The sequence below is a fragment of the Labrus mixtus genome, chromosome 19 (genome assembly GCF_963584025.1).
Source record: "Labrus mixtus chromosome 19, fLabMix1.1, whole genome shotgun sequence".
Taxonomy (NCBI): Eukaryota; Metazoa; Chordata; class Actinopteri; order Labriformes; family Labridae; genus Labrus; species Labrus mixtus.
In genome coordinates this window covers 19,826,128-19,848,616 of record NC_083630.1, presented here as the reverse complement: position 1 = coordinate 19,848,616, position 22,489 = coordinate 19,826,128, and the positions used below count along the sequence as shown (strand labels likewise).

At 40.9% G+C, this 22,489-nt stretch overlaps 1 protein-coding gene across 3 annotated transcripts in view; it reads right to left on the bottom strand.

Moving 5' to 3' along the window:
- Positions 1 to 22,489, bottom strand: part of LOC132994131 (RNA-binding Raly-like protein) — a 100,862-nt gene that overhangs the window by 7,258 nt on the left and 71,115 nt on the right. For 2 of the 3 annotated variants that reach the window (XM_061064297.1, XM_061064296.1), the window contains 3 exons: positions 6,048 to 6,123; positions 4,938 to 4,985; positions 3,269 to 3,444 (listed from right to left, as the gene is read on the bottom strand). In XM_061064297.1, coding sequence (XP_060920280.1) covers positions 3,269 to 3,444; positions 4,938 to 4,985; positions 6,048 to 6,123 — 300 coding nt within the window. Of the gene's footprint in view, positions 1 to 3,268; positions 3,445 to 4,937; positions 4,986 to 6,047; positions 6,124 to 19,796; positions 19,959 to 22,489 lie in introns of those variants that run through there. The other variant, XM_061064298.1, reaches the window with a different exon arrangement.

Below are 22,489 nucleotides of genomic sequence, written 5' to 3'. Positions count from 1 at the left end.
ATGTTTGATTAGAACTCTAATCTGTAAAAACTCAAATCAGAGAGTTTCAGTTGTATTTTTTTTTATAATTCATAAATGCGACTCAGCCTGATCGTTGCCTCAGTAGCTGAGAAACAGTGGGCACATTATGCCCTCCCGCTGCTTCTGTTTACTGCCTCATGAATAATTGCTCCTCCCGTCCTCCTGCTCTGCTTCGGATCTCACCCTCGCTGTGTTCTTCACAATACGTATCTGAGATTTGGGTAAATGTGGCGTAACCGTATCATGTCAAAGTTTGAGTGGAAAACCTTGATATGCTAATGAGATCTGCTGTAAATAAACAGAAAAAACACATCCCTCTGAAGGACGTCACCATTAATTCAATCTGTCCCGTTCTCGACGGCTGCTGAAACGCGGGTGTGCTTCTTAGCGGCTTGAACGGAGCAGATTAAAAGAACTGAGTCCATAAAGTAATGAGATAATCTCGTTCTTTAACCCTGGGCGGCTGAAATGTGTCATCTTTTGAGCGGAGGAGGGGAAGAAGAAAAAAAACCAAAAACAACAAGACACCAGAAGTTGAGAGGGAAACAGAAAATTCTCTTTGACACCTCTCAGATTCTGTCAGTTGCTGGAAAGAGGACGTAGAAACAAACCCACGAGTTTCTGTTCAGCATGCAGCCGGAGAAATGGAGACACACGGAGGCACGTGTGGAATATAAACATTACTCAATTTGAAAAAAAAAAGAAAAATGAAGGCCGAGTAGGGTCAGGTGCATACTGTGTGGCTGTAAAATGCAGCAGGATGAATCACGTGTGCATGAAAAGAAGACGGCTCTATAATAACTGATGGCAGTAAGTCGGAGCAGGAGTCAATAGATTGAGTCTCATGTTGTTTTGTGAAGCAGCCTTCGACTGTAAAGCTCCACAGAAGCAGAAAATTGACCTTCCTGGGTGGGGAAAGAGCAGAAACAGAGCATATACAATGATATCTGGAAGGTAAGACACATTCCATCTCAGTATCACCTTCATGCACTGTGTGTACAAACCATCATCCCTGAATACACACACACACACACTTCCTTATTCCAGCATTATCTGCGCTCGCTCTGGGCAGCTTACAACTCGTCCTTTGATGATAAGAAAGTGTGGAACAGTTTTTAATTTATCGCCGCCTCCAGGCCCTTTTTTCCTTTTGTGCTATCAGTCCCCTAAGCTGCGGGGAGAAAACATACACATCCTAATCCACCATCGTTTCATCAGCGCTGCATCTTCAAATAGCTCGGGTTCAAGGAAAAGAAGGGGAAAGCAGCATTGTTATTCTTAATAAGCATCCAGGAAGATTTAGGGAATGAGTAATGGATCTGATTTTAGGACCTCATGATGAACTTTTCTTGACTCACAGGTCTATGAAGATTCAACCGGAGAAACAGGTTTGGGGATGGTGGATCAGACACAAATTAGACTCTTGTTGTAGGAAAAGAGTGAAAAATAAGTGTAAACGAAAAGTCCAAACGACAATGATAATTGATGACTATAACAATTACGTTCAACAGAAAATATGCAAACCCTCTCCCCCTAAGGTCAAACCACGCCCACTGCAAATTACCGGAAATTATTTCAAACCTGTTTAAAGAGTAAAACATAACAGATAATCAACAGAGGCAAAAATACACTCGATGGCTCCTGCGGTCACGTTTGTTTAGAAATGGCAACAGATGCAGTTAGAGGTGGGAGAAAAAAAAACGATTTATGCAAAAATCAAGATTCTTCTCTTCTAAGATTCAAAATCGATTCATACCTTCCTTTTGATTTTTATACATTTTTTTTGGGCTACATCAGTCATTCCTTGCTAAGTGCTAAGGCTAGCTCTTTAACTCAGTAGAATGCAGAATAGAGCAGCAAGAAATTCAGCCAGTCTCACAGATGACTGGAGTAGATCCTGAAGTATCTAATAATTCATAAATAGACTTTGAATCTCTCGGATCAATGAATCCAGAATCAAAAATCTATTCTGAATCGAATGGTGACCCCAAGAATTGAAATGGAATTGAATCTCGAAGATACTTTTCATTTTAAGAACTTCATCATTACATCATTATGTACTCATATCAGCACTCGTTTTCAGTGAAGAATCAAATGTAGGTTCTTGTACTTGGTCCAAATAAAAGTGGTATCCCTAGTTAATGATTTTACTTTTCCTGCGTTTGATATCAGAGAAGGAGTCACATGCATAATTTACTATGGTTGTCTCCAAATGCAGCCCGAGGCTTCACAAACTAGAACACAACTCACAGATGGATTCATCATTCATAATCTCTCTTAAACAGACTTAATAAGCTTGAAACCAAATCTCGTCTTCACAAACTGACAGCTGAGATTGTGTGTCGGACGGGGTTTCATGTTGGAAAAAAACACAAATCTATCCATCCTCTTAATCCATACATCTCACTGCTGCTCTATGGCGAGTGATTACTTCAACAGCCAAAGCGGTCCAAATTGCACACACTGACCCGCCGTCTTGTTTGGACAGGCTAACCTTATTTTGCCCTCCAATCTATCTGGGCCAGAGCCAACTCAAACATTGATTTTTCACACAACTGGCAGGGGCAAATTAGTCTCCCAAACAGAGCGCAGACAGAGGAGAGAATTCATTGAGTTCGTCCAAAATAAAAGAGGATGGGAGATGGGTTTTTCTCCCCTTTCCTATAATACCAACTGTGACTGGGTCCTCCTGACAGACCACACCAAGCTGCTCGGGCTGATAACACCGGCCCAGACAGGCAACAATGAAACAAACATTGTAGCCAATTACACACACGGTGACGGATAGAGACTAACAGAGCTGACCACAGCTCCGCAGAGATGGCCCCCAATCTCGCTTTAATTACATTTATGGACGTTATAATGCATCGCCAGTTAATCAGACAAACCCAATGAGATCCAGATGGATCGTGGATGACAGGAATAGCGCTGTTTGCTGAATTGGAGCCGCTCGGTAAAGCACGGATTATATTTGTGTTTGTGAATTTGCTCTACATTGCGGTGTGGCTTGTTCTGAGCTGCTGGAGTGAATTAAAACATGTTTTATGGTGAATCATACCACCGTTTTCTCCTCTCAGAGCTGCCGTTTGGAGATTTGCATTAAGCTCTCTCTCCTTTAATAAGGATGGAAAGCCATTAGCGGAATTAAGCGCTGTTCTTTTGAGAAATATTAATTAAATAAAGTAAAAACCGACAACTCCACACAAGACAAGTCATAAAAAAAAAAAAAGAACCTCATTGTACGTACGTTTTAGCCCAGAGGAGGATGATGTGGGAGGTCTGGAGGACGAAGAGGAGGAAGAGGAGGATTTGATGGGGAAGGAGGTCTTCCCACGTCGGGTGGAGGGAGCGAGCACCCTGGAACGTTTGATGGGGATCACGGCTCTGGGAGGGGGGGCCACTCTGCCGTGGTAGTCAAAAAGCCTCCACAAAAGAAAGAAACGGTAATATTAGACTTCATTTTGTTCACCTTTTCTTTGACTTGAAGCTGTGCAGAATTCAGTCCATCTCCTAGAGCTAAAAGGTTTTCCTCTTTCTAAAATCCATTATCTGTTCCTAGGATTGTTTTCCCAAGACAGATTTTTGGTTCTCTCTCACACAGTACACATGAAATAAAAGACATTACATTTCAAATCTACCGATATCCCTCTTCTGCAAAACTTTTCCAGCTATTTCCCATCCCCCTCCTCACATATCTTTTCCAAGTGAAGATGAAGGAAGAGGGTGCTAAATGTCAAATGAAGGTGTCAGCTCTGACCGCTCACAGTGACAGAGGACGTCTGTCAGGCCTATCAACAAGTTTGACATTTAGAAAATGTCTCCACAGATACGCTCAGTGATCACAGGCGGAAATATGACGGAGAAAACAAGTGTCCCCTCATTGTGCTTTGCGTGCTTGATCCGCTCAGCTGTGTTGATATGTTGACTATTTAAATGTGCGTCTGTAGGGAGGTTACTGGATTACATCTGACAAGGAGAAACATTTAATGAGGAACAGGAAGCCATGAATCAGGAGGGAAGTCCTACGTGCTGCTGTTTACAGCTAGCACACACGTAGTGTCAATCATAGCCTTGTTTACTTCCATTTCAGTTGAAAAACAGGATTTCTGTAATGTTACAAGTCAGCTGGAGATATTTAAAGGATTGCAAAAGATAGTGTTTACAGTGCTCTACTTTTATGTTCTTTGTGACCTGCACCAAAAACAAAGAAAAATCCCTTGTTTTTGTATCATACTTGGAAAGAAACCCGTTTCTGATTAGCAAGCTAATTTTAACTTGGCTAGCTAGTTTGATAGCATTTTTTTTTTTCTTCGAATTTCAACAATAGCTCAAAGATTTGAAAACCGTTTAACCTCCACCTCTGTCAAAAAAGGAACCTTTTGAGTAAAAAATATGATAATTTTTGGTCAATTATTTGGTAAATCCATCGCTGTATCATCTGCATACAGTATGCATGCAGCTTACATACCCAGACAGGGGGGCTTATCTTTGATCCCAGCTCAATGTTGTCTTAGTGTCACACATTTCAAAGGGATTAATGTTCTCAGCTGGGTTTTTCCCATGAGTCAATATGTTAAAATTATCCACCCACAGTTCTAGCCTACGAATGTTATACTCCTTGACGCCTACAGTATAAGTTACCAGGAAATACATTGTTATAGACTGAAGACATGTAATTTGTAATTTATCTATTCTAACTCCATATCACACTTCCATCTCCAGTTGTGCTTTTTCTATATGAATTTGAAGAGCCATTGCCTCCTCTCCTACAATTTATTTCAAGCTATTAAAGGACCTTAGAAACAAAGGGCTGTTGGAACAGAGGTAAAGCCCTTTACGTGTGAAGGAACTATGCTAAAAGTGAAGTACTTCCTTGCTCAATCCCAAATTTCAAACATAAATGAAATGATACATACCTGCTGTAAAAATCATCCCTGTAGTACTCGTAATCGAATTCATAACCACTATGAGAGACAGACAGACAGACAGGGGAGTAAAAAGACAAAGACAAGTTATATTAAGAGCAGCCATATTGGATCTGTCAAGAGTAAACAGATCAAACTCAAACAGTTTTTTTTTTTTAACCTGAATGGACACGCTCTGGTTTATGCCTATAGCTCAGTGCAGGTTAAGCAGCAGGCTAAAGCCAAGATGGCATGCGAGATGACAAATCAACGAAGAAGAAAAAAGTTTACAGCTGGAGATCGAAAGAAAAAAATCTTTTCTAAGACTCTGGAGAGGAAAATCAATGTGAAGTACATGCTCAGGATGGCAGCTTGTTTAGAATTCCGAGGAGAGATATAAAATACAGAGAAGCTGTTTTGAACTGTTGCTATTCCCACAATCATTTTAATTAGGATGAATGTATTACTATTTCAATTTAGGGCAGGGTAGTGTTGGTTTTTGCTTCTCCTGTGCCTGCTCCATAATTACCATATTACATCCTGGCTGTTTTTCAGCTGCAGCTATAAAATGCAAATGTGGGTTCATTTAACCACAATGCACAACTAATAAAGTAAAGTAGTGAAATAGGACATGTAATGCAACAAAAAACAAGGCTCCTGAAAGGGATACATGGGAGGAGTATAACCTTTGTTTAAAGAAACCAATAGGCTTCACAAAATTGCCCGAAGTTGAGAAATAAAATGTCCGTCACTCCGTCACATTAGACCTCAGCAAACAAGCGGTGCTTTGATCCGTTTGTGTCCAGGAGATGTGTGTGTGTGTGTGTGTGTTTACGGGGCAGAAAATCAGGGTCATGCTTAATGAAGCTTTCACAACAGCTTTTCCTTTGAGCTTTACAGACCCATGCCAGAAAAACCCCAGTCAAGGTTGGGGAGGCATCAAAAACTCAATTAGAAATTCAAAGTTCAAAAGAAAAAAAAAAACACAACAAGAATCCTGTTATTCAAATATGACTCCACATTTACATCAGCCGCAGCAGCAGGATGTGAAAGATAGTGAATATTTATGACTGGCGCTGCACCTTTGCTTGTGAAGGAGTGCGTTAAGAGGGGCCGACCTACCTGTAAACAGCTGACAGCGGCCGCTTGGAGCCCGCTTTAGGCCTGTATGGCTTTGGCTCACCCGCCATGTTTATGTCTGCAAAAGAAACAAACACAAAGCACACAGATACGTTACTTGTCAGTCACTGTTTAAAATACAATCTAAAAAAACAGATGAGTTTTTCACCCCCCCGTACAATGTGTTCCATGTATGAACCAGACTATAAACATGTCTAATTTCTGCTGTACCAATGGGCATTTCAATATGGGACCTAAAGGGGGTTCTTGGGTCAGCCTCAAGTGGACACTCAGGGAACTGCACTTTCTGTTACTTCGGCATTGGCTTAATTTTTCAACCCCAAGGTTAACAGCTTGGTAAGTAACAACACACTTTATCGCAGTTGTCAGAACTTACACGCCTGTATTGACGCTATTATGGAATAAAAATACAGAAACTTTTATTACTGGCTTAATGACCTACTATTTGATTTTAAACTGACTGACTTTATTAAAACATTTTCAGTTGACTGAATTTAAAACTAATACAAATATTGATATTTCTTAAATAGCACTATCTGCAATACGACAACAAATAAAAATACAATTGTATCTCATAATTTATGATGGGAGTCGAATGTTTTAACTTTATTTTTTAATTAGATTTGATTCTTTGATTTTGATTCTTATCCTTTAATCCTAAAATTCTAAATCTTCATGTTGTTTTTTTTTTGCACATTTGTCCGCATATTTGTTAGTCTTCAGATGCTATTAATTATATTCCATTTTGTTTTTTTAATTTATGCAGAAATACTATTCATGAGGACTGCCAAAGCTCTGTGCTCATGAGAGCAATGAGATGTGTTTGAAAGCTACAATATACAATTAGTTATTGGTTCTTGAGTTCTGAAATCTTTTGTCAAACTACTTTCTTTAGATGCCCAGAATGAAGCTAGACTTGAACATCTCTTCATGACTTTCACACACAACGATAAACATGAAGTCAGTGTTCTATAACTTGCGATTAGGGATTTGGTTTGGCAACTTTAAATCTGACAGCATCATTTACTTCAGCTCAGTAATAATTAAAGCTGCTGTGAGGAGTTTTAAAAATGTTCTAAAACAGACTGAAATTAATAACGATGTCTTTATATGAACTACAAAAGCAAATGAGACCATCAGCATGAAGACAGACTGTTTTATATAATCATTCTTTATGTTTGAAACCCCTTCAGCGGGGTAGCTGTCAGACGAGGAGATAAACAGCAGGGTGCAGAAAAAATAAATTTTCCCAAGCAAAGATTCACAGTTAGTGACACAGCTGAGTGTTAAAAGACAGCAGGATGAATTTTTTTTGCTACTAACACTTCTACAGTAAAACATCAGCAAAGAGATAAGAGGTAGCACTTGTGCATAGGGGGCGCCAAAACTGCCAAAAACAACGTTTTTTACAGGAGGACATTAAATATAAAAAAATGATGTTATATCTGCCGACAAATCCTCAATGTAACTATTGAGTGCTTATTAATTCTGAATAAAAAGGTTAAAGGGAGGTTTTATTATTTGTGCTGATTCATAAATATCCTCTTCTCAGCATTACCCTGCACTGTTGGTGTTATAAAAGGATTTCAATTGAACACCAGAGTTTTCTTTCTGCTGCAGGGCGACCTCATTTAAGAGCCGAGCACTGTCAATGAAAGTGAATAAAACTTCCTCTCTTCAGAGCTCCTCGCACACAGCCACGGCTCGCGATGGCCCTGAAGGTTCTGTGTGTAACTCAAAGCGCCGCCTGAACACAAGGGAAACATAAAAGCACCGCTGCATAATGAAGAGCGTGAAATATCAATTCAAGTTCTCAGGAAGCGTTGTGTGCTGTTTCCTCTGTAAAACTGAACTTTTCATTCGGCTTTTTTTTTTTTTTAAACAAGTAGCACACAAAGCAATCGTACTGTAGGATATATTCACTAATGTGGAGGTGCATTGTGGGAGCTGGCGACCTTGGCATGGTGCAGAGAGGAGATTAGAAAATGATATTCTTGCAGCAGGGCAGAAAAGAATCCTTGAATACATGAAAACAATGAAGAAAAAGCAATCAGAGAAAAACTTGGATAAAAGCAGAATGATTTATAGCAAGCTGTGTTCCCAAATGATACCATTAGGGCGTTGCTTCTTCTTTTTTTTTTTTTTTGACGGAACCAGTCACCAGTCAGTGATGCAGATTTTTTTTCAAATCGCTATCTGTGCATTCATTGCCAAGGGCGCTGCAAGGTCCTCGCTTGTCTAAATGGCTTCTGGGAGAGGAGCCAGGGGGTCAAAATGAGCTCCGTGTCCCTCAAAAAGCATTTCAAAACAGTCCAGAGACTTTATGGATGCGGTCATGATGCAGTGTACGTCTAAAAAGCAGAGAAAATCCACCAACACCTTTAACTGAACTTCCAATTTCAAAGCAGCATTCTCATCCTTATCTGAGGTCAGGGCAGAGCTATCCACACATTATTCTGAAAAAAAAAAACAGCAAGGAGGATTATGAAGACTATCGATCGCTGGGGGCAAATTGCGGTCAAAATATGCAGACAGTATTTTCTCAAAGGCAGCAGCATCTTCTTTTTTAGATTATCTTTGATATCATTTGCATGTTTATGAGCAGCAGCACACTTTGAGAGGCTATTTCACAAAACATCCAGGATAAAAAGTTTTACACTAAGAACAATAAAGCCATCGACGAGGTCCCCTTAAGAGAATAAACCCAAACCTCATCTGCATAAGAGCAAACAAAGATCACTTATAGGCACTTTCTCGTTACTGTTTTTTTATTTGCATGCAGACATGTTCTTGTGATCATTTCGTTCCCTCCAGCAAACACACATTGGCTCAAATTATAAATGCCTCTGCCCTCAAAATCCAAACACCAAATAAGTGGAAGCAACCCGGTCGCCGGGAGAGGAATATCCCCGGGGTGAAAATAAGCTTCTGGAAAAAGACTGGCCTCCTTCTCCCAGTGGCTGCTCTCACGAGAAATAGGATTAAACCCCTGGTCTGCTTGTAGACTACCAACTCAGACATCTAAAACATGCGCTTTTTAGGCAGAGCTGCGTGACCAAACGAGTGAAGGAGCGTAAGTGTATACGAGTCTTCACTGAAACTGGAGTTGACCATGAACCAGGCTGCATGATAATGATGGTTTGCACATTGATGGAAGTACTCTCAGCATACATGATACCAGAGTAAAGGGTGAGTCTGAGGCTGATGAATGGAACAAGTGTAGTAAAACCTAGTTTAAACTACAAGATGCTTTGCCACCATCCCTTGAAAAAAAAAAAAATATATATATATATATATATTGAAAATACATATCCCTCCACTGCAGGCTTTTCTTTGTGTATAAAGTGTTTTGAAGGGACTAGCTGCACGTCATCCTGTAAAGGCTCATCTCTGGTGCAGGTCTTAGTAGTATGCTTTGTTTCTGTGCAGCTCTAAGGACTAAGTGCTTAGAAAACTATTTCCTTGGTCAGGGCCCAAAAACAGAGTGCTTTAATTACCTCAGCTCGTTGGTTCTTATTTGCCGTCCCATTTATTTGTGCTATTGGTTTGTCTGCTTGCTCACTCTGCAGCTCAGTCAGACAGTATTAGAAGTGGAGCTCTCCGTGGTGCTGAACCAGTTACACTTTTTTCACATTTTGTTTAGGTCTGTTGCACTGCACTGTCTGGGCAGCGAGTAAACAAAAGGTCTCGACCTGCAGCGCTGTGAACACACACATGATGCAATTTGAATTTTGCAGACGTGGAATTATTTATAGATGTGTGCTCTCCTCTATAATGCTCGTCTGTCTATAGATACAGAAACAAACACAGCCCAGGTATGTCTGAATATTTAAAGGTAATAGTGTTATTTGTCCGACGGATGGGGTGAAAGGGAAAGGGCGCCGGAGGTAAATTGCGATGGAAAGACAGAGGCATGCAGCGTAACTAATCACTGAGGACAGACCTGTGTTCCTCCGTCAAGAAAACAAGGATCCGTGACTCCCAGAAGCAACCTGCCCATGTGTTTTATTGCTCTCATTTGTTGCCTTACATCTCTGTCTCCCTCCGACTCTCGCTCAGGCTTCCTGTTCTGCCCTCGGCCTCAACCTATCCCTCAACAGCTTTTTCTCTCCCTCGCCATTCGCCTCACTCTCCCTCGCGCGCCATCCAACTCCACCTCTCCATCCATCACTCTTGTCTCGTTTCCCATACATCTTCCTGTCTCTCGGTGCGCACCGAGGAAGCTCATTATGAGACATTTGAGGGCAGAGCATCACCTGTGGGGGCCTTTTTTCTGTTCGACACCTGTGTAGCCAAACGAAAACCTCGCAAGTCGGATTCCTCCCCTCCTTTCATTAGCGAGGGATGAATAACAGCAGAGCACTGGAAGTCAAGCCGTTGAATAAGTCAAGGCTATAAACTGGGCCATATGGTGACATGTTGCAGGGGAATCGTGGGGATGAAAAAGAGGCTCCTTTTGAAAATCTACAGGACCAGAAAACATAAGGAGAGGGTGAGTCTGAAAGAATAGGAATGAACACCTGCAGCAGGCTATGAAACATTCTTGACGAGGGTATGCAATCGAATGTATGTTGATTACTGTGATACATTTTAGAAATATTTATATCCCGATTAAAAAGCTATCATTGTGCTTATTTCTGGTGCAACACTCCTAAAGTTATAAAATAGATATCATGATAAACACTGATATTGAATCATGTAAAAAAAAAAAGAAATTGTCATGATGATGTTGTTGTGATTCTGAAACTGCAGCAGATAATGTCTCTCTTCCTCTTAAGCTGGAGCTGAAAGAGATGGTCTAGCTTCTCTCCCACTAACAAAACAGTAGGGAGAAATACAGCAAATAGCCCCGAGACTTCAGAGAGAAGCTAATAAGGGTCACTCAGGTTCAGAGAGAGAGATAGATTCAGACAGATTGTGTCACATGAGCCGAATAACCTCTTTTTATTAGTGAGGGCACTGTGGTGGAAGATAGGCAGACAAAAAACCCCCATCTAGTTCAGTAAGCAGTGTTCCCATGTGCTTTTGAAATGATGACAATTCAATCACTCATATTTCACAGGCTTTCATTTAAACTGTGGTGATGTCTACACAAAGACATCTATTGTCTTAACATGTGGATACACCTACATTTAAACTGCTTTGTTTATATAAAGACTCAACAATTCATTTTTTAGAATAGACATTTGGTACAAGCTCTTTAGACAAAAAGCTCTTTACAGTGACTGACAGGAACAAACTGTATGGCTGAATGCTCACTAAAAGCTATAATCTGCAGGTCAGACTCTTGGCTTTTTTACGTAATGTTTTCCTCAGTTGTTGTAGAAGCCCACCAGCCAAAACACAGCTGGTTCTGTTAGTGTCTGCTGCAGTTTGGACACCTGCTGCGATGAAGCACAAAGGCTGTAATTAACAAAAGAAAATCACTTGATGTGTGTCAGTTATCACCTTTAATACGCTGGGGCTCTCACCAGGAGACTGACAATTAACAGGTTTGATTTTAACAAACATGCCATTTTCTTATTGTAATAACTAATACGATTGAGAGAATATCTTGTTTACAAGTATATCTTTTGGAGTAGGGCAGTGCTTCTTAAACTGTGGGGCCCACTGAGTATAAGAAAACTTTTGTATGAGGACATTATCCACCTTTGTATTATAATGTGGAACAATGATTTCATCAAACTTGAAATATCCCAAAATGATCTGAAGCCTTGCAAAAAGGGTTTCACTGGAAATATTTGATTCATAGGGCAGTCCTGCAATGCTAGAAAACCATGCTGCTATCAAAGAGCAAAAAGTATTTTCTACCCCCAATTACCCAAAATGCTTTGGTGTTGCCTTTCTAGTCATATCGCAGACGTGCAGCACGGCGACCAGGTGATTGACTCACTAAACTGCCTCTCAGACGTATCAGCGAGGACCCTGGAATAATGAGAAACGCGTTCTTTTATTTTCAAAACAACAGAGTAAAATTCCCCTTGGACCAGAGCTGACGGCTCCACAACACATTTGTCACCATTTTTCCCTCTGCGCTTCCTCTCGTTTCAGTCTCCTCTCGCCAATTGTCTATTGGATGAGATAAAACATTAAAAAGGCAGAGATGGAGGAAAAAACAAAAGAAAAGGATGAGGCATAGGACACAGAGGGAGCCGTCAATCAACTCCTCATGGAACGAGAAACTCTGCCGCCAATCTCCCCGACGTCTTAATTAATTGAAGGAAGTAACTAATCATGCTAATTTTTTCCTCTGCCGGAGAGACGTAAAGAAAGAGAAAAGAAAGGGAGTGGAGGAGCTGAATCAAGCAGGCGATTGGACGTGCAGAAGGTACCGGTTGGATGGTGGGAAATTCAACGCCAAAAATCTGTGCTGATTCCTGAAGTTGAAAGTTTGACATGAAGGAAATGCCACGTCTAATACCTGAAGATCTGCAGATGAGAACCTGGCTGAACAAAAAAAATCCAGATTGGCCTTTCATCTTTGCTTTCTGATATATTTCCAAGGCTTGATAAAGGTCATGTTGCAGGTGTGGACTCACAATGAAATAGACAGATTTCCCCCCAAAACCTCAGAGTGAATTACTATCAGAAATATGGCTCTGAGTGGATCCCAACTGTGAGCCAACAGGTTTCCATTTCCCCAGAAGCCTTCCTGCTCCATACTGAATCAGACCTCCCATTTTATTCACTTTTAGACATCAGACTTGTTCTTGCTATTCTGTGCCCGGCAAGCCCTCAATCAAGGTCACGAGGCATTTCAGTCCCTTCAAACCGATATAACTATTTATCTCTTACTCTCAGAACTGGAACAACTTCAGTTAGAAAAAGCGTTTGTTTACCGACATCTCGCAGTTGGCTAACGATGTGGACGATTTTGAACTCATTACGTGGAAAAAGCTGGCGATGACATGGGGGCCATCTGCATATCAAAGGTGGGTGTTCTTTGAAGATCAAACATCAAAAAGTGGGGGCTGTTCTGTTTCAAAGTTCAAGATGAGGTGATGGAGCACTCATCTACATCTTTTCTGCTTGTAATCGAGATGTTTGTTTACAAACTGCATTCTCTCACATCAAATGGTGACATGATAAAACCTTACCTTAGTCATCTTCATGAAGTATAAGACCAGTGTGAGCAAAGTGCAAATCAATGAGCAACATCTTAACTACGATGTGAAAAGTTCTGAAACTGTTTTAGGAATCAATTAACTCTGTTAAAGGCTTAATATGTGATTTTTCACACTTAAATATAATAGAAATCAAGTATATCCTCTGAAAATAACTCTGTGAGTCATGACTGTCTACAATGGGTGTAACACCCGAGTCCCACTGTCTGTGATGTTTTCAGAGTTTTCAGAGTCCTATCTTCAGTTTGTTTACATCGCCGGGACGGCCGGCTGACTCCTCCCCTCGTGTATAAAAGTTCTTTAATTGAGGGACTAGAGAAAAGAAGAATAACATACTGTACTCACTGCTTAACTGTGTTTCTAGATCACGCTCATTTCAGGTAAATTGACATGCAGTGTGACGATACGAGCATAATAAAGATCGCTAGCATTAGCATGCTAACACAACAATACAGCGCCAGTTGTTTTGGTTTCATGCTGGTGCTCAAGGGCGACATCTGCTGGATCAAAAAATCGCATAGAAAGCCTTTAAAGTAATTTTTCCAAAATTTGTTTGGTTTTCTAAATTCTTTAAAAGACTTTTTACATTTGTGACGGGCCCATGTCAACCTTATACCAGTAAACACATATACTGTAAGGAGTCTAATTGTTGGCTGATCTATAACCCTTAAATAAAAGATCTTTGGTAAACCAGACTGTAAATATAAATGTACGAAGCCTGAGTGACGTCAGCTGTCTGTTCTTGCAGGGGGCTCTGGAGGCTCATCTGCAGCAGCCACCATGCTGGAAATCCTGTCTCAGCCTAACTTTCAGTCAAACTAACGACAGGCTGAGAGCTGGAGCTGAGGCTTAAGCCTCTTGACGAAATAGACAGAAAATATTACTTTAGTTTTAAAGAATGGTAAATCACTGCCAGTGATTGAAATGCTAAATACATTCATTCCTGCAAAGTAGAGAAAGAACGTTTTAGGAATTCAAATCAGAAGTTCACAGATCCCAAGGTGAGGAGCTCGTCATAACTTATATCAGACTATAAGTCCAAAGCCAAAGGAGGAGGTTTAATTTACAATAATATAAAACAGAGAAGAGCAGCAAATCTTCTCATTTGAGAATTCCAGAGTGTTTGGTACCAATCAGTTTGTTCTGTCCAGTGTTTTTTTTCAGATTTTTTTGGGGCTTTTTGTGCCTTTATTGTAGAGATAGGATAGTGGATAGAGTCGGAAATCAGGGAAAGAAGTCATTTAAGGATACCTTTCTGATAGAACAGGACAGCTGTCAAGTAACGCATGAACACCGAGATTCCTTCAAGTGTTTGGGGCGGTGTCCGTCTGCCTGCACCCCCCGCCCCCGAAAGCTGTAAACCTAGGGGAAACACTGCTGTCCATGTTTTCACATTTGCTTCAGAATAAGGCATAAACGGGTAAGTGATTACAAAAACAGTTTCTGAAAACTTGTCTCCGTTTGTTCTACTTTTGAGGGATTTTCAAGGCTTAATAAAAAAGACATGTGCTTCAAAAAATCACATCCGCCTTCCACGCCTTTACTCTCTAACACAGACCAGAGTTCACCAAACAGCCATTTTATCATTTGTGACTACGACATCTCAGTGAACATCCTGTAACAAAAAAACTGGAGCATCACTCGCTCTGTAAACACTCGAGTGTGACTTTCAGTCTGCTGTCCCGCCTCGCCGCCTCTTCTGCGTCTGCACGGACCAAAGTCGGAGGGGATCAGCTCATAATCCCCGGCCCCTTCAGGCACTGGCGGAACAGATAAAGGGATGGCATCGCTCTGAGATCGCATCCCCCTGTGTGACCTGTAAAACCCGACAAGCCGTCTCACGCCAGTCAACAGCGATGCACTTCAAAAAGCGGGGCGATTCGCGCCGCTGGACGGACGAACACAGGCGCAGTGGGGGAGGCTTAGCACGGCGGACCGAGGCATGACAACAAACACCAGACACATAAATTAGAGTATTTCCTCTGAGAAACAATCATGACAACCGTTTCTAATCAGGTTATCACCACTGACTTTCCTCTTTGCTAAAAATAGGCCCTTTTTAGCTCTTAAGCCTGAACCTACCACCGAAATCTTTGATTTGTCCTCACATCATGCTGCACTCAGACATTTATATTTCATTTACAGCATGAAATAAAAATACTTTCTCATTGAGGGACATTCCTCATTCTTACTGCTGGACTAGACGCATGAAAAATGGGCTGTCATTTTGTACTCGTGTTCCAGATTTCTTGCTACACATCCCTGCATAGGTGTGTGAGAACTGAGTGCTGCGATAGAGAGGGAGATGTTGCAAATTCTCGAGCTGTTCGCTCGCTTCTGTCACATCTGTCGACTGTTCACATTAGATCCAATTTTAAAAAACGCCATTCACCGGAGCCTGTTGCTCTAGATATTCTGCTTCTTCGTGGTAAAAACAAAAGACAAAATCTGCCATTTTGCATCATCTTTTCTCTTATTGCACAAAAGGATCGTGGATAATAAGGTGCCATTTACTTCTCCTGTGTTGCTGTTCTCTCTTTCTGCACGTGCAGATGTGTCACTGAATGCTCGTCTTTATTTAACACTGATTGGCTCTTCATGGCAGCAGTCCAAAAAAGCCCTTTTGCTCCCTGAGAATGTGAGCGGGGCTGCTTGCTTGTGGGAGAGCCGAGGACGAGGACTCAGGGGAGGGGGGGGGGGGGCATCTTGTGACAACTCTGTCACATTATTTCATCATCGAGCATCGACACAGGAGGCTCATTAGGTCCTTTTTCTGACAGATAAAAATCACATTTTGAGGATGGAGTGAAAAGAGATGCTGCTAAACCAGGTTTGGAAAAAAAAATAAAAATCTTATACAGAAACAACTGCATCTTAGGTGGCAAATGAAGTATCTGAAGGGAATTCGATTGTGACGATTAATTCAAGAGAAGAGCCGAGCAGCAGCAGTTCAATAATGCATTATGTTGAGGATAATTCGCATTCCTTCCCATGAACATGCAAACTGACATTTTGAGGGGAAAATTGAGCTACAAGCAGGAAAGAAGTAAAGTCTGGAAAGCAGAGAAAAGTCACACTGAGAAACACACAAAACCACAACTGCCCTTGACATATGCTTTGAGGAACATGGAGGACATCTGACAAAAGATGTAACAGCCTGCCTCTTGTGCCCCCCCCCCCCCTCCCCTCCCCTCCGTCATCTTTTCAACATCAGCAGCACAGAACACACAAAGCAACATCTGCAGCACAGACACACACACACACACACACATCCATTTGTCATGCGCTGAAGCTTTCAATCACGACAACAAGAAGAATCTGCAGATGAGAGCCCCGAAGAGTGTGTGTCTACAGGAAGTTTCTCTGTTGGAACAATCTTCTTTGTCACATATCAGACTTCAAAGTCTTCCTCTCGCCTGGAGATAAAAAAATCTCACAAGTGCGCGATGCACACAGACACATTTATGACGCACACGTGCACAGAAAAAACAAACCTCTGTGGTGCAGAGGGCTGAAACCCCTTATTTGATCTCTGAAGATTTTGGAGCCGCAAGATTGTAAAATATTTATGGACTTCAACTCAAATACTTGCAGGAATAGAGGCTGAAGGGTCTTCTTTACCACCACCACCCCCCCCCCCCCCGCCAATTAAATTAATCACCAAAGACAACATCATAAACATGCTCACGGGCGCAGAGTTCACCTCTTCATGAGGCAACAGAGCAAAGATGAATTTCCTCGATGCGTATAACGGAGCTGGGATGGGTTTTTGCAAAGCACTCTCAACAACACAAGATATTTTCACTAGCTCATTGCCTCCTTACTAATAAACTGCCACTATTTGTTGAATCTTGTCCTGTGTTGCTTTTCCATCACGCCTATGCAGCACTGCTTTGAAAGTGCTCAAAATAAGAGCTGCTGGTGCCAGAAGAGAAATAATACAATAGCTTTAGTCTCGAACTAACTCATCCAAAAAGTCACACCTACACAAAGCTCTCCACACTTTTATGTCACTAGCACATCCATTGTTATATGCTGCTGAAATTCTCACTCCAACTGGTGGCAAAAAAAAAAAAAGGACAAGACCTTATGTAGGAGTAAAAAAAAGTCTCAGCAGTTCTTTACAGTTTTGTTCTTCACCACCTCTTCCAGTTACATTCTCATCATCTGAGCAGCGTAATGTACACTTCAGGGTGGACCAGTTATTGCGAAAATGACTAATCAGGTCCAAGTCGGTCAGTAAGACGGAATAAGTAGAGGTCACACAACGCCAAGTGTTTTAAGTTATCTGTGTTTTAAGCAATGAAGGGCACATAAGGAGCTGACCAGGGTACTTAAAGTGAGACAGCTGTTGAATTACAGTTGAGAACATGCACCCATGACTTTTAGTTTGCAAAGTAAGATAATATCAGAATCAAATTTCATGCACCAGTGAGTTCCTTCACTGATTACACATACAGGCGTGGACCTGCAGAAGTTTTGATACTTCGACACTTGAGAATATCACGTTTTCTAAAAAAGATACAAACTCAGTGTTTTTCATGATCAATGGTTTAAAGTTCAGATTCTCAGTCATATTTTGTTCCCCAAACAAAGCGAGGAGAAGTGAGAGACAGCACTGTCAAAATAAGGGCCTGACCGATGTGGGATTTTTGGGGCCGATATCGATAGTGTGGGGAAAGAGAAAAACCCTATATCGATATATCGGCCGATATCTTTCTTGTATCTAATTTTGATCTGTATAGATGGATATACACATTTATTGCGTAAATCAAATGCAGTGAATCAAACACTTTTGTAAAAAGATATACGGTGTAAAATAGACAAGACGGTCACTCAACTGGAAAGTAACTGCGCATGCATGTGCATCACCGCTTGACACTCTGGAGAGTGATCATGCTTGTTATAATCCATGTGGCGCCCTCTGCTGGTGACAGCCAGAAAGAGACCTGCTAGTTTAATACAGCGATACTCAAATTAAATGTTATTTGACTGGTGAATAAATCTACTGATATCAGTGCATATCTGCTGTAAAATTGGCAGATACCGATCAGTCACAGGATAAACCTAATATCGGCCGATATTATTGGCTGGCTGATTAATTGGTTGGGCTCTAGTCTAAATTGCACAAATAGAAAACGGAAATGCTGCCATGGTTTTTGTGTAATTTAGACAGTGTGCAGGAAATGCCTGCAATTTTAGGTAATTCAAATCAAGAAATTACCCAATATCCCCTAATCTGGAGCCACTGGCAGTACCTTGGAGTCTGCCAACCTTCCTGTGTTGAAAGTTCATAAACCTGCAGTTCCTTCAGTGTCCACTTGAGGCAGGCTGCAATTGCACTTGCACATACGGGCTCATTTTCACCACTAGAGGTTTGTCGCTTCGTTCAATCACTGACTCTTGATGCTAGAAATGTAAACCTCGATATGAAAACTAGAATTCAAACAGTAGTGATACCTGTTTCAATACCGCCTGCGACAAAAAGTCGTGGGCAACCAATACTGGGTCATTTTTTCTTTTTCAAAAATGCAGGAAAACTCCTGCACACTGTCTGGGTTTGCACAATTACCTTGTTCATTTGAGACAGTCCTATTATACAGACACAATTACTGACCCTGAATTTAATTATTTTTTTAATATACTGATTATTTCCACAGCTACTTAAACTACTTGATTAATCAAAGAACTCATTTTTCTTTGAAACACAAGTAGAAAAACCGGTGTGCTCACAAAGATAATCCATTTACATTTACAAAAGGGAGTGTATCTTCCCAATAGAGAGACTTGAATCAGGAAATACTTCAAATAGTGCTTTTTTAGTTTCAGCAAAGATTATTTTGTCTCACATCAACCAAACCTTTTAGCGACACTGTCTAGGCAGTTTTATACATTTCACTTTCTCATCATTAAAGTGGTAATTAATGAGATCCCGATGTGAATCCACTACACAAAAAAACATCAAGCAGAGAGGCAGTAGGAGCGTTTTTACATGAAACAGCACTTTGGAGCACACGGCTTCTGCTTCTTTCAAGATGTAGGCTACACATGACTAAATATAAGATGATGGATGAACGTGAAGTGAACCTAAGACGACTGTTTTCATTATTTACAGCGACCTCGTAGCCCTGATGAGTCGACACATTTCTTGGTAATGTATGCTAACTTGAGCAGAATGAATACATTACAGCAGACAACAGAGCAGGTGCAGGGATGGCTTCACTGAGAAACAGCTTCGTGCAAACAGTAATCAGTACAGCAGGTGACAGGACTTCTTATTACCCGGGTAAGAACACCATTGAAAGATGCAAAGAAATTTTACAATGCCGAGAAAGAAAAAAAAAATTAGGCGACGTATTTTTCTAAAATTATTTTTTATTTTTTAACTTGGCACCCTGCAACTGCATCTGCATAAAAAAAAACACCTATCATTTAAATTGCAACATCTTTGTCGGGGCTTCAACCGAATCAAAGACATGGAGAAGATACATTTGTATCCACGCATGAATCACGGCTCAGTATTTGCAACTTCTACCGAGCACAAATTAGCAGAAACATAGCGTCTGTTGTGCGTTTTAAAGTCTTTTCATGTGCTGTGTAAACTTACATCGATGGTTGCGACGCTTCCCCTTGTACATGGTCATTATGTACGGGTCCAGCTTTGCGCTCTTTCAGATTCGCTTTTCAGTCACCAGACTACAGAGACACACGGAGCGGCAGGATGTAACCGGGAGACTTTCTGACTGGATGTAATTCGGCTCCTCTGACGGGGAATCGGAGGCGCTGCTTGAGCGAGGATCATACCAATGTGGGAGGGGGGGGGGGGGGGGGGGGGGGGGGGGGTAGGATACAGAGCATCTCATCCACACACACACCAGAGGGGTGACCGACACTAATCAACTGGGATGAAGAGAAACAAATCTGAAACGAGGGAGCCATAATCAATGTGTGAACCAAACAACCGTAGAGTTTTATTTTATGACTAATTTTGATTTTACGCTCCCTCAATTTTTATTCGGCGAGTGTAGATGAAAAGAGCAGAATATGAACCCTTCCACAGTTTAAGGTTTTTTGAGAGCTTTTTTTGGGGGGGTCAAAAATCAACATTTACATGTTTAAAATTCCGTTTTTTTCTTGAAACCCAGGACAGATATTGGTTAGATTTTAAGTTAATTTAAAACTGTTTGAATATCCTATAGTCTATGTGAACGTTGTGTCTATCAAATTGAAAAAAAAAAAAACAGTCTAATTTAATTTAAGGACACCAGCCTATCTAATCGATCTAATACTCTTTTCTTGTCTAAATGAAGTTATGTGACTTTTGGCCAAAAAGGAAATTCTTTCTAAATGTCGTCTCTTGTCATATTTCTTGACTGGAAAGCAAAAACAGTCTGTGGACTCGGGGATGGTGACTGCTAAGAATAGCAACATGCTCACCATGGCAATAGCAACACCAATTTCATCATATTCATTTAGCATATTAGCGCGCCAATAGTTGCTTTTTAGCACTTAAAACTGGCTAGAGCCTGGGTTTATTTACGAGAATGTAAGGGACACAGAAAGAGAGAGCGGGCCTACATCCATGCATCGGACACAAGCCTTGCAGCAGCTTCAAAATTGGTTTGTGTTGTTTCATTTACAGTCAACAACAAATGTAATGAGCCACCCTAAACAGAGACTCTGGTCCCCTTGGGGCCCTGGACCTGTGTCCTGTCGGCTAGAAGGCCGGTTTAATAATCCCGTCATCCTTGACATGGGGAATGAATTACTTGTCAGGTCCTCCAATAGAAACTAAAAAAAATGTATGCATGTATTAATAATGTGGAATGTAACCTTAAAAAGTGAACTACACAGATATATATTCAATAAGTCAGTGTTTCTTCTGTGGGGACAATAAATGTCGGCTCACATTTTCATTGTAATCCATCAATATTTGGACTGGCAATGCCACCCAGAGCACGGCTCAAATGCTAAATGAATCAGCTCTGATAGTTTTTCCGTTTTTTATTCTACTTACTATTCTTGGAATATACGCCTCAAATGTATTCTGACTTTCTGCTTGAACTAATTCAACTGAAATAAATTAATTCCAATCCAACCTTAGAAAAAAAAAGACCTAACTCTAAAATCCAGGGCCGTCTGTGACCTTCAAGGTGACAAAAGATTCACACGATAACGCAGCCACTGATACTTTCTGTGATACGACAAGAAGCAGATGGCAACCTGCAGCCAGCCACTCTGCTCTGTAATACTCTGATTAATATCTTACCATAGGCACACAGGGACACTGGCTTAAAAACGATATTCCATTCCCTCTACAACCTCTGGGCACACTTGAGAAAAGGTGCATCTCATCTTACTTGCAAAGGGGATTGCGTTGCTAAGGAGACGGGGATAGGGAAGCGGCCTGGTTGTTGATTTTATGCGATTCATTTCACTATATTACATTATTGTAGTGTGGGTTGCATAACAACACTTCTTTTTTTTTGGCCCAGGATGAAGTGTGCAGTGGAAAACAAACAACTCTTGAGAGTCGATTGCAGAAATTGAATCCATATTGCTCTCAGCTGCAGCAGAATGAAAAATGGCCTTTATGTTTTTACCCTGAGATCTAGAAAAGGTGATCGCTGCTTATAAGGTCAGAGTCATTCAATGTTCAATTTGCTGGAGCACAAAAAAAAGGAATGTTTGGATGCATTTCAAACATCAGCCAAAAGCAATGCAAGTGAAGTGGGGACATCTGCTGTCCATGATGAATAAATACAACCACTCGCCTTCAGAAAATCAAGGTATTCAATACTAACGACATAAAGTAAGGATGGTTTAATCATAAATCATACTTCTATGTGCCAGATATTTTGATTCATTTCTGTCAAATGAGGAATAACAAACGACTTCACCTTTTCCAACAGACTCAAGGATCTTTAGAGAACATCAGACATAATAAACACCTGAACTTTTATGTTTTTAAGATATAAAAAGATTTTTCAATCAAATGTTTCTTTGTGAAGTGTTTTTCAAAAAGCCTTGAAGTTCTTGGAAAAAGGCAGCGCTTCTTTTCAGTTACAGTCCTCCCAGTCACACAGGAAAGTTAACAGCAATGTATTCATGTTGGAGAAACACTTCGCTGCAGTTGAAGAACTGCAGAGGATCAAAGCAGAGTTTTCAAACTTGCTTTAATGTCTTGATCAGGACAGACTCAGCAAAGCAGATACTTGCAGAACAAATGTCTGGAACAAACTTGCTGTGGTCAGGGGCGTCGCCAGGATGTCTGGGGCCCTTAAGAAGATATCACAACCA